This window comes from Dysidea avara, chromosome 5 (genome assembly GCF_963678975.1).
Source record: "Dysidea avara chromosome 5, odDysAvar1.4, whole genome shotgun sequence".
Classification (NCBI taxonomy): Eukaryota; Metazoa; Porifera; class Demospongiae; order Dictyoceratida; family Dysideidae; genus Dysidea; species Dysidea avara.
In genome coordinates, this window is record NC_089276.1 from 29287148 (window position 1) to 29299454 (window position 12307).

Below are 12307 nucleotides of genomic sequence, written 5' to 3' on the forward strand. Positions count from 1 at the left end.
CATGAATAGGCCTGCGTCAAATATTCCAGCATAAAAAGCATAATAGGTTGGAATGCTACACCAGCATAATGCTAGCATATTATGTAGGTGGATATTTCAAACTATGGAACTTAATTCCACGAAAACAGTTTGATACTTCCTAAGCAACAGAGCACTCAAATGCATTGTACATAACTCCTTAGATTAATACTTTCTAATAGAACAGTCACTTTGTAGTGAAATACTCTAATAGAGCACTCACTGAACAATAATGTGACCGAATTTTGGAAAATCACCCTCACTGTCATGCTCGAAACAATTTGAACTTGAAAATAGCATATGCATGTACTGTTAATAGCAGAAAACCTTTTTAAATATGTCTAAATTTTTCTGTAATTCAAGGTATCTATGGTTTATTCTACTTTTAAATGGGTAGGAATTAAACTTATAATGTTGTGCTTCAGAACTTAATGTGTGTCAAATGTGCCCATGCGGGTGATTTTTTTCAAAATTTGGTCACAAATATGTTCCAAGATAATGATAAGAAATGTTGCTAATGGGAACACTGAAGAGCACAACAGGTGAAAAATTTGGAAAATTTCTGAAAGCATTTAGGGATAAATTTTTAGTATATTTGACTCAGGACTAATCATGAACTCAGTTGTTACCTATGTACATATGTACAGTTTTACTATACTGTAACACAAACATACTACAGTGTACACATACTCAACATGTCTGTGATGTCTGATGTCACAATTAATAATGGCTTTGTTAAAGATATCATGATTCATAATTATTCATAATTATTGAAATTAATGAATATTCTGTTATGTAAAGCTAGAGCAATTTCAATTCAAATGATGCTACAAGTGTGGCAGTAAATTAAAACATTTGGCAAATTTCTGGAAATTGTAGCTACAACATAAAGTCTGTATTTTATAAGTCATTTACAGCAAAACAATGGTATTTGTTGTTAATATTAACAAATGGCCTGGGTATCACCATAGATGATCTGCTTCTGATAGTGCAATGGAACATTATGTCGCTTTGCCATTATATTCTCAAAAGTTGTATGCCAGACATATGTAAAGCCACTCTGCATACAGATGTAAATACTGACCTCAGTACAATCTTGAAATTTACACATACATTCCTGGTCGGTACAATTTGGAGTGCAGTTGTATCCATTTCCAATATAGTCAGGTGGTGTGCACTAATTTAAAGACACACAAGTAAATTACACATTAAAATTGCTTTACATGATGATCCAAACAGAAATAAATTTATTCTAAAGAACCTGTCTCGGCAACTAAAACCATTTACAGTGTAGTTAGGTAGTTTTTGTTTCATACATTTTTATCAGTGTAATTAACGCAAAAGGTAATAACATGTGGATTGTCGTGCTGCCAATTACAGCAGATGGCTGAATTGCTTATCATTACTGCTAATAACAGCTAATTATGGCAGGGCAGGGATCCCGTCTAGCCTTTAAATGTCACATATTAAGGAGGTGTGAAATAATAAACCTCATAGTGATGTTTAGTAGTACAAGGAACAAACATGGAGTAAACTCATTTCAAAAGGGTAAGTAGAATTCTAGGAAAATAAGGACAGGACTGCAGGTGACTGTTTTTAGCATTCACCTGCATTTAATACTCTAATAGAATTGTCAAGAGTGTTTTTGTTAATAAATCTCCTGACACAACTTCCCAGAGCTACATGCAGGCACTGTCAGTTAACATCATTACGTTACATGTATTCCTTAAAAAAATCTTTATGTCATCAAGGCTTTAGTGTTGACAAACTTTTCCTGTTCATAATCTAATCTTAGCAAACTATAGTCCATCAAATTCTGCTAAAGTGATCAATATACTCTAATAGAGCATTCACTGCATTAAAAAATACATAGAGCGGTCAAGAATGTTTTGTTAACTAGTGAAAGCCTGTGAAGAATTCATCCTAAAGATTGTGTAAAATCTAAGATCTTGTATGACATGATGACCTCATCATTTTGGTCAATCCTGCTCCTGATTTTTGTTCCCATCTCAATCCTACTCACCCAGGAGCTAATAACAAGTAACAGCTCTAGTATCTAGAAGTTGGGACTGAGAAGTTTTTAAAAAGATTATCTACAATATCATCTAAAGAGCATACAACATACATACAATTAAACACAAAGATGTCTCTGTAACAGTTTCAAAACAATAGACCATCTTTCTTCAGAACCTCTCAGCCTGATGTCAAAAGGAGTAGACGCCCATATGTTAGTAATTGCACCAAGAAAGCTTCTTCTAAATAGATCTAAAGATGTGTAGTGAACTGATGAGGATAGTGATGAAGAATTATCATTTAAACTTCTTAAGGAATAAAATGTGTCCATGGAGCAGTGGCAAAAGTCGGACAAAACTGCTGTAGAGGTCCTCAACATCGGAAATCAAGTTCTATCAAAGTAGGCCCACAGCACTGGCCTCACTGCAAGAATGCAGTGAGGGAAATGTACATTCACTCAGTTTCTCAGCCATTTTCTGTATTGCATCAAGTTTAGATAAGTGAGTTGCTGCAGTACCCACAACAGCAACACTACTGTATTCATATACAGGCCTAAAAAGGATTTAAAAGCAACAGCTAGGCCTCTTGGACCCAGAAAATCTCTAACACGGTACAGTGTTTCCATTCTCTATGGACAGCAGGTGGACATATTTTCTATCAAAGAGCTCCAAGTCAATCTACGATAACCCTAAAGTCTCCAAATTATTAACCTCTTCAATGGTAAGGGAGTCCATAAATAGAGGGGGATGACACTCAACATCACGCTTTTATGAAACACACAGTGAGTGACATTAGCAGGTTCAAAATTAATGTTCCACACTCTATCCCAAGAAAACATGATTTAAGTCAGCAATCATCTCTTCAGCAGCCACTATCCCGTCCTCCTTCTTCTTAATCATCTTCACAAGAGATGAATCATCAGCATATTCAAACAAGTCACAATGTCAAGCTTGTTTAGTAAGGTAACAGATGTACAAATTGAACAATAAAGGGGCCCAGACACCACCCTGAGGAACACCAGTTGTAAAGTTCTGCTGAGAATAAGTATCACCATGAGCCACCAAAAATGAACTCCTATTACACAAATAGGAGCACAAAAGGCCATAAGCCTTACTGTACTTCTTAAACCAACACTCCAAAGATGTTTCAAAAAACCAGCCCACCATACATCATCGAAGGAACCGTAAATGTCTAAAGATACAATACGACCTCCTCATGATGTTCAAATGCTTGAATAGTAGTAAATGCTATTCCAGTTCCACAGTCCTGAGCACCAGTACCTTTCATAAAAAAAACTGGAATAGCTATATGGGGAAATATGACGATATATCAAAATGCTATGAATCTTATGTGTGACCCATTCTAGAATACTGCTTCACTGTGTGGGCTCCACACACATTACAAGACAGTCAGAAACTTGAATCAGTTCAATGCCGTATGGACAGATTTATTTTTAATGACTATTCATACACCTCCAGTGTCACTCATATGCTTGAAAAGTTTCATTAGGCCACATTAGAACATTGTTGTGTTCAAGCTAAGCTAGTTACACTGTACAAAATTGTTAACAACATCCTTCACATTCATACTCATAACATCTTAACACAAACTATGCCACCATATCCGATACGAAGCCATCATACCCATCACTTTAATGTACCACCATCTAAAATACAAGCATATAAACTATCATATTTCCCTTCAAGTATTGCACTCTGGAATGCTTTACCAACAGACACCACTCTAGCACCCAACCTTGAGTCTTTCAAAGATAGATTGGAACATCATTTTACAATCGCTACCTAATTAAGAGCAATTATTAAATTATATTATGTACGTTATACTCTTACTGAGTCTGTACATTACAGATAAATAAATAAATATATCTGCACATAAGCAACCCATTCAAACACCATTGCTAGAGTAGGAAGAACAGCATTTGGATGGTAAAAACAGGGATCAGTAACAGTACCCTTCTGCTTGTAACCAGGAACAATACGTGATAATTTCCATGACAGTGGAAATTCTCCAGACCTACATACATAATATGCACTGGTAAACAAAGTTCATTACAACAGTACTTCAAAATGTAAGGGCTAACACCATCTGGACCTACAGCTTTCTTTACATCAAGTGAGCTCAACACATGGCAAACCATAATTTCTTACAAGTAACTGTTGAAACATCTGAGGGAAGTGTAGGTGAAGCAGAATCAAAGTCTGTGGGCAACGATAGCTTGTTTGCAAAATAGGTAGCAAGACTATCAACATCAGGAACAAATCTGGTGTGGAGCTTACAGAAATTACTTATGTGTTTAGTAAGATTCCACCACAGACGGTTGTTAGATCCAGTTTGTAATTAACTTTGAAAGAAGAGAATTATGATGGTGATGAAAAGCAATAGCTTGAGCTTTCCTAGCAGCTGACACAGCATCGTGGTAAGCTGGTCAATCATGCTTCCACCACTTCCCTTTGATATGTGCGCTGACAAAAGTGATTCCACCACACAGTTAGGCGTGCTACAGCAGGTACAGTAGATGGAATGTAGTGATCACTGAGCTTTAGTGATTATAGTAACAGCTTCAGTGGTATCAGATATCAATCCAGACCTCAAAACATCCCACTGCACATGCCGAAAGTGTTTACGAATGTGATTCCAAGGAGCTGAGTCCCAATGATAAACTTGTCTGGGAGTTGGCACCTGTGAGCTTACATTAAATTTAACCTAGGTGATCACTGTTTCCCAAATGGGGATGACAGGTAATACTCCCAGAACACTCAATAATAGTTAAATCCAGTATATCATTTATACGAGTTGCTCTATCAACCAATTGTTGTAAACCAAACATTTCGCAAAATCCATACCAGCAGAAGAGGTGAAAGGACTACCCAGCCATTCATGTTCATGTACAGTGTTGGGCAAGTTACTTTTTAAAAGTAACTAGTTACATATTACACATTACTTGCAGCTGAACTATTTAGTTACAGTTACATATTACCCATAAAATAAAGTAACTATAATAATATTACATATTATATTACTTTGTGTCCACAGCCTTAAGCTATCACATGTGAAACTACCACCTTATCACGTGACATGATTGCGTTGTTGGACAATGTGCAAATCTTGGTTATAAGTAAGAAGCTGGTGAATAAGCTTCATTCAGTAGGCTTCATTACTTTGCTATGGCTAGACGTTACTCAGTGGATTACTAACGAGATTAGTAACTTCGTTACTTATAGTAATAATATTACATAATATTAGATTTGTTACAGTAACTATATTACTTAGGTAATGCATTACATTTGTAAATAAAGTAACTTGAGTTATATTACCTGTTTTTATAGCGTATTTCGTTATATTACTTAGTTACTACAAAAGTAATAATATTACATAACGCGTTACTCCCAACACTGCTCATGTACAGTAAAATCTTTAACAATAATGATTGGGTGCTGACTATGATCTGAATGAAGCTGAGTGAGTGAAGTAATTAGAGAGACAAATCAGCTGCACTAGGTTGGTGATATACACAGACGATCATAGTTCCTTGAACAACATGCCAACCATTGCCTAGGCTCCAGACACATAATATGGATTGCAACTGACAGTGCTCACCAAAAAATGATTCCTGCACAAGAGCAAAACACCTCCAATATGTAGGGTTCTGTCCTGACGAGCTGTAACTACATATCCCACTGGCAGATACATTTGTAATGAGTTTTCAGCTAGGTGTGTTTCAACAAGTGTGATAAAGTCTGGTCGTAGCAACTGCGCGGTAGCACATAGTTCAGGGAATCCCTGGTGGTACCCACGAACATTGGAATAGTAGACAACGAGAGTAGCCACAGGTGATAACCACAACAACAAAAATGCTCTTTAGACATCCTCTGAAAAGAAACTGGCTAAATTGGAACTGAAGTGAATTAATAGACACTGTTAGCATTTGTGACTGGGTCAGCAAGAACAGAAGCATTTAAGACATAAACATACCATCATACTACAACTATGCAATTTGCAATTGGGACTCCAGTAAAAGTTACAGAATAAAAATATTCTATTCTAGTTATGATATAAAATCTACCATGTGATGAAAACACAGTGGATTTTGTAATGTTAATTACATTTAAATCTAATCAAAAACAGCCAAGCTGTAAAAAAAAGTGCGGCCCCCAAAAAGGCCATGGTGAAAAAAGATGTGAAATCCAAGGTGGCGGCCAAGAAATGGCTGTGATGGTAGGTTAATGGTTACATTTTAATAACAACAATTCAGGTGAATTTGGTGCCAAGACCAAGCGGCACAAAATTCACCTGAATTGTCGTTATTAAAATGTAACCATTAACCTACCATCACAGCCATTTCTTGGCCGCCACCTTGGATTTCACGTCTTTTTTCACCATGGCCTTTTTAAGAGCTGCACCTTTTTTTACAGCTTGGCTGTTTTTGATTAGATATCACTTCTTTTTGTAATTGTATACTGCAAAGCCGGCCTATGGCTGGCTTTGGGGCTTTTTTAACCCATGTGTTTTTTTCTTTACTACAGGAAGAAGAAAATAACTTAAAGAAAAATTTTAGTACTTCAATTATTTTTGATTTTATTAGTAATTATACAAATTATATACATATATTTATTACAGGCCCATTGTGCTCCACAGGATATTTTTTGCAGCTGATCTCTCTACTGGGTGACTTGAAATGTAGCTGAACTATATACAGGATGGTTTCTTTGTAGCTGAACTCTCTACAAGGTAACCTCTTCTAGCTGGTCTCTCTACAGGGTATTTTGTTTCTAGCTGAACTCTCTACAGGTGATTTGTTTGCAGCTAAACTCTCTACATGGTGGTGTCTTTGTAGCCAAACTCTCTACATGATGGTTTCTTTGTAGCTGAACTCTCTATAAGGTGACTTCGTCTAGCTGAACTCTCTACAAGGTGATTTTTTTTGTAGCTGAACTCTCTGCAGGGTGATTTGTTTGCAGCTGAACTGTCTACATGATGGTTTCTTTGTAGCTGAACTCTCTACAAGGTGACTTCATCCAGCTGATCTCTCTACGGGGTGATTTGTTTCTAGCTGAACTCTCTACAGGCGATTTGTTTGCAGCTAAACTCTCTACATGGTGGTTTCTTTGTAGCTGAACTCCCTACATGATGGTTTCTTTGTAGCTGAACTCTCTACAAGGTAACTTCTTCTCTACAGGGTGATTTGTTGTAGTTGAATTCTCTACAAGGTGGTTTGTATGAGGCTGAACTCTCTACATGGCGGTTTCTTTGTAGCTGAACTCTCTACAGAGTGATTTGTTTGCAGCTGAACTCTCTACATGATGGTTTCTTTGTAACTGAACACTCTACAAGGTGACTTCTTCTAGCTGATCTTTCTACAGGGTGAATTGTTGTAGCTGAACTATCTACAAGGTAACTTCTTCTAGCTGATCTCTATACAGGGTGATTTGTTTGTAGCTGAATTCTGTACAGGTGGTTTCTTTGTAGCTGAACTCTGTACATGATGGTTTCTTTGTAGCTGAACTCTTTACAAGGTGACTTCTTCTAGCTGAACTCTCTACGGGGTAATTTCTTTGTAGCTGAACTCTCTATATGATGGTTTCTTTGTAACTGAACTCTCTACAAGGTAACTTCTTCTAGCTGATCTTTCTACTGGGTGATTTGTTTGCAGCTGAACTCTCTACATGGTGGTTTCTTTGTTGCTGAACTCTCTACAAGGTGAATTCTTCTGCCTGATCTCTCTACAGGGTAATTTGTTTGTAACTGAACTCTGTACAAGTGCGTTTTTGTGGGTGATCTCACTGCAGGTTGATTTGTTTGTAGCTGAACTCACTAAAGGGTGATTTTGCTTGTAGCTGAACTTCTTGCATTGTATCTAGTTTCTAGCTGATCTCTCTACAGGGTGATTTGTTTGTAGCTGATCTCTCTACAAGTTGATTTGTGTGTAGCTGATCTCTATGCAGGTTGATTAATTTGCAGCCGATCTCTCTACAAGGTAATTTGTTTGTAGCTGAACTGTCTATAAAGTGATTTATTTGTAGCTGATCTCTCTGCAGGTTGATTTGTTTTAGCTGAACTCTCTACAGGGTGATTTGTTTGTAGCTGACCTCTCTTCAGGGTGATTTGTTTCTAGCTGATCTCTCTACAGGGTGGTTTTTTGTAGCTGACCTCTCTTCAGGCTGATTTGTTTCTAGCTGATTGCTCTACAGGTTGATTTGTTTGTAGATGAACTCTTTACAGGGTAATTTGCTTGTAGCTGAACTCCTTACTTTGTGTCTAGTTTGTAGCTGATCTCTCTACAGGGTGATTTGTTTGTAGCTGATCTCTATACAAGTTGATATGTGTGTAGCTGTTCTCTCTGCAGGTTGATTTGTTTGTAGCCGATCTCTCTACAAGGTAATTTGTTTGTAGCTGATCTCTCTACAAGTTGATTTGTGTGTAGCTGATCTCTTTGCAGGTTGATTTGTTTTAGCTGAGCTCTCTACAGGGTGATTGCTTGTAGCTGAACTCCTTACATTGTGTCTAGTTTCTAGCTGATGTCTCTACAGGGTGATTTTTTGTAGCTGAACTCTCTACAGGGTGATTTGTTTCTAGCTTATCTCTCTACAGGTAGATTTGTGTTGATTTGTTTATTGCTGATCGCTCTAAAGGTTGATTTGTTGCAGCTGAACACCCTGCAAAGTGTTTTGTTTGTAGCTGATCACTCTAAAGGGTAATTTGTTTGTAGCTGAACTCTCTCCACAGTGACTTGTGTGTAGCTGAATTCTGTGTAACTGAATTCTCTAGAGAGTGACTTAATTGTAGCTGAATTCTCTACACAGTGCATGACTTGTTTATAGCTGAACTTTCTTCAGTGTGACTTGTAATGTTCTGAATCTCTATAGTGATATATTTGCTTAACTCTCCACATGGTAACTGTCTTCTTGCTGAACTGTCTATTAGATTAACTGTTTGCAGCTGAACTCTCTACAGAATAACTTGTGATGTAATAAATTTCTATAGTGGAATAAATAAATTAGCCGAATGCTCTATTAGGGTGACTGTTCTATTAGAGTATCTCGATCTCGCATTTGCTACACGGAGTTGGCTTTCGAATCATAACTCAGTGGTTTGTAATCCGATTCTTCTGTACTACTGCAAGGACTTTCTATGAAGATTATTCCAGCTATACACCGATTTTCAGCTCATTGCTCTAAGCGGTTTGCCTAGTAGGCGTGAAAACTAATACTTTTTTATTCATAAAAATCGATCGCGTAATTGTGACACAGGTTGGGTTTTGTGTCATATCTCCGTGGTCTTTATCTCGATTCCTTTCAAACCACCAAAAGGCACTCCTACGATGGTTACTCCATCTACATAGCAATTTTCAACTCATTCCATGAAGCGGTTTACCCTGTAGGCGTGACAACAAATCGATCTTGTTTTACGCGAATAATCGGTCATAACTCCAGAACCATTCATCGGATTTGTACCAAATTTGATGCTAGGATGCGCCTTTGGACTCCCTTTCTGTGTGCCAAATTTCAAGGCGATCGGAGTACGCGTTTGCTTGTTATAGCAATTTTTGCAAGTGTGCGAAAAGACGAAGAAGAAAAAAAAACGAAGAAAAAAAAACGAACCTTTGGAAGCTTGTATCTCGGAAATGGCTGGAGGGATTTCCTTCAAATTTGAAATGTAGACTCCCTTGGCTGGCGGGCAACTGTGTAGCAAATTTGGTTCCAATCAGATAAGTGATCACCGAGATACAAAGGTGTGAAAATGACGTTTTCGTTCTTCCTGTCAATACACTCACGGGTGTGGCGCGCCGGCTTTTTGGGCCGCACGACACACTACCGTGTGTCTTGTTTAAATTACTGATAGTTGTTTTAGTAGGTACTTAACCAAGAAGTCAATTTTAAGCCTTTGCAATTGCAAGTGAAAAATTTAAAAAGTTGCATGATCTTCTGGTGTGGTTGTAACTGTTGTCCTTACAGGAAGGTTAAGTACCACGTCATACTCATACAGACTGTAAATATAAATTGTGCTTCAATATACAACAATGTTTTAAAAGATGAATGTGAGCATGTTACGTACAAAATGGTAGAACACAGACACACAACTGTGGGGAAGCATATGTGACCGGATTTGCGAAAAGGGGTCTTCACACACATTCAATTTGCCAAGTTTGACAATTCATAACTTCAGATTGGAAAGAGCTATTGCCTTAAAAGTTGGTCAGATGTGGGCACGAACATAGCTGAATAGATTGTGAAAATTTCAGATTAATATGTTACTTGAACACTGAGTTATGATATCCCAAGTTTATGAAATTGGATGTGTGTGGAAGACCTCTTTTCGCAAATCTGGTCACATATATATCATGCACACCTACTGTACACAGCACATGTAAGACAGACATACTATTCTGGTCCCATTTGAAGAATAAGAACATGGAGGAGTACTGCTTAGTCCAATACACACATGGTAAGTAGAGTTTCCCTTGACTAATCCATCACAACGACAATGGGCTGTGCAAAAAAAGATTGCATAATTAAGTGAAATCATTTGAAAGATGCTTTCAACATCACAAACATCAAACATAATATCCATATAAAAATAATATTTAATGTGAGCGTACAAAATATATATACACACATCTCTATTTTTGTGATTTCTTTTGAGCAATTAGTACGTAGTAGTAGATTAGGCCTCCAGAAATGTACAGGTATTTCTGACTTCCTACCTGGTCATTTTGGAGAAGGGATCAGAATCATTAGAGACAGCATTCCAAGCCATACAAGTGATATTTTTACATCCCGTAAAGTATGTTCATGGCAGAATTAATTGTTGCATTTCATTGCATTATGGCAAACTTGTAGTGATCTTCTAACACACAATTGTAAGAAAAGCATTGGTAATACTATAAAATTATACTATTTTACTCATAAGGTGTCTTCCCTGCAGTTCACATAATCATTTGCAATTGGTAGTGAAAAGAACCACTCTGTAAAGTTTTGTCCCATGTGAATTGAAAACAGCCAATTGAATCAGGCTTTAGCCGCAGCTGGTACAAACTTGTAATGCTGTCACAATTGTATCAGCATGGCTATTCCATTGTTTTAGTGATTTTAGCCTTTCATAACATTTGGTACTATTTCATTAAAAGTTTCATAAATGCCTGGAATGAGAATATTCAACTGTGAAACAGCTTTTGGGGGTGCTTTTTTGCTCATTGCTATCTAGCTAGGGCATATACTGTATAGGCAGGGTAGTTTAATACTAATGACTGCAGCAAACTACCATAGTAGAACCTCCTTTCAAATGTCTGGATCTGCCACTGTGTCAGAAAAGTTTACCATGGCTATGACTTTGCACAAGTAAAGCAGTTACACTTTTACTTTGAAGTTACAAACCAGTCGGCAAATTTTTTTACATAATGACAATGTACGTATGTATGGTAATACCATAGTTATTTTGTTTCTTCTTGTGGTAACATACGTACCTGCATTATATACAAAAGTATGATTTTGTGGAACTTTTTACACAACTATAACTTAAAGCTACTAGCCAAAGCTTCCGAGAATTGACATGTGACTGACTTCTTTGAAACTGTAATGATTGGCTTTCAACTACGATGCATCAAGCAGCACAAATTTGTTTACATATAATTGCTATTGTGGCTACTAGTACTGATATATATAAAGAACTATGCGTGGGAGTATTAAAGCAAAAAGTGTTCTATATTCGCCATAAAAGTCCAAGTGTTCTATATTGGGCAGTTTTAGAACACTATAATAGACCACAGTTCTATATCAGGTAGTTATAGAACTGGCAGGTCTATTTTGTAGGCTGGTAGCCTACTTTGAGTGAGTAATCACTCATTCTGGCCTGGCCAGTACAACCAATCAACCAAGCCAGTGTAGGCTGATAGCCTGACTGTGCTGGCTGACTAATCAACCCAAACAGTAAGAGCCAAACAACTGGATTTAATCATAGACACACATGAAGATTTCAATGATGGTTGCTTGTGATCAGCAGCAGTAAACATTCTTAGTACGTTTTGCTCACATAAACGGATGAGTCCTAAAAATATCATGGAAATATTCTTATTAAAGTACCACAATCAAAAGCTTTCAGTATTGAGAAGATGGACTAGACTTACAAAACGACTAATGAAGGCACAGCACAGGCGAAATGCCTATTCTACCGATGATAACACTCCTCAGTGAGTTTCTAATTGTTTCGTGTGTCTTGTGCGTACCTCAAGTTGACAGTTCTCTATACCAGATAAAGCACT

The 12307-nt window shown here is 37.2% G+C and overlaps 1 protein-coding gene across 2 annotated transcripts in view; it reads right to left on the bottom strand.

The window, feature by feature from the left end:
* Positions 1-12307, bottom strand: part of LOC136255849 (fibrillin-1-like) — a 146449-nt gene that overhangs the window by 17649 nt on the left and 116493 nt on the right. For both annotated transcript variants that reach the window (XM_066048736.1, XM_066048735.1), the window contains exons 83-84: positions 10432-10538; positions 1103-1195 (exon numbers count right to left, since the gene is read on the bottom strand). In XM_066048736.1, the coding sequence (XP_065904808.1) occupies positions 1103-1195; positions 10432-10538 (200 nt within the window). The remainder of the gene's footprint in view (positions 1-1102; positions 1196-10431; positions 10539-12307) is intronic.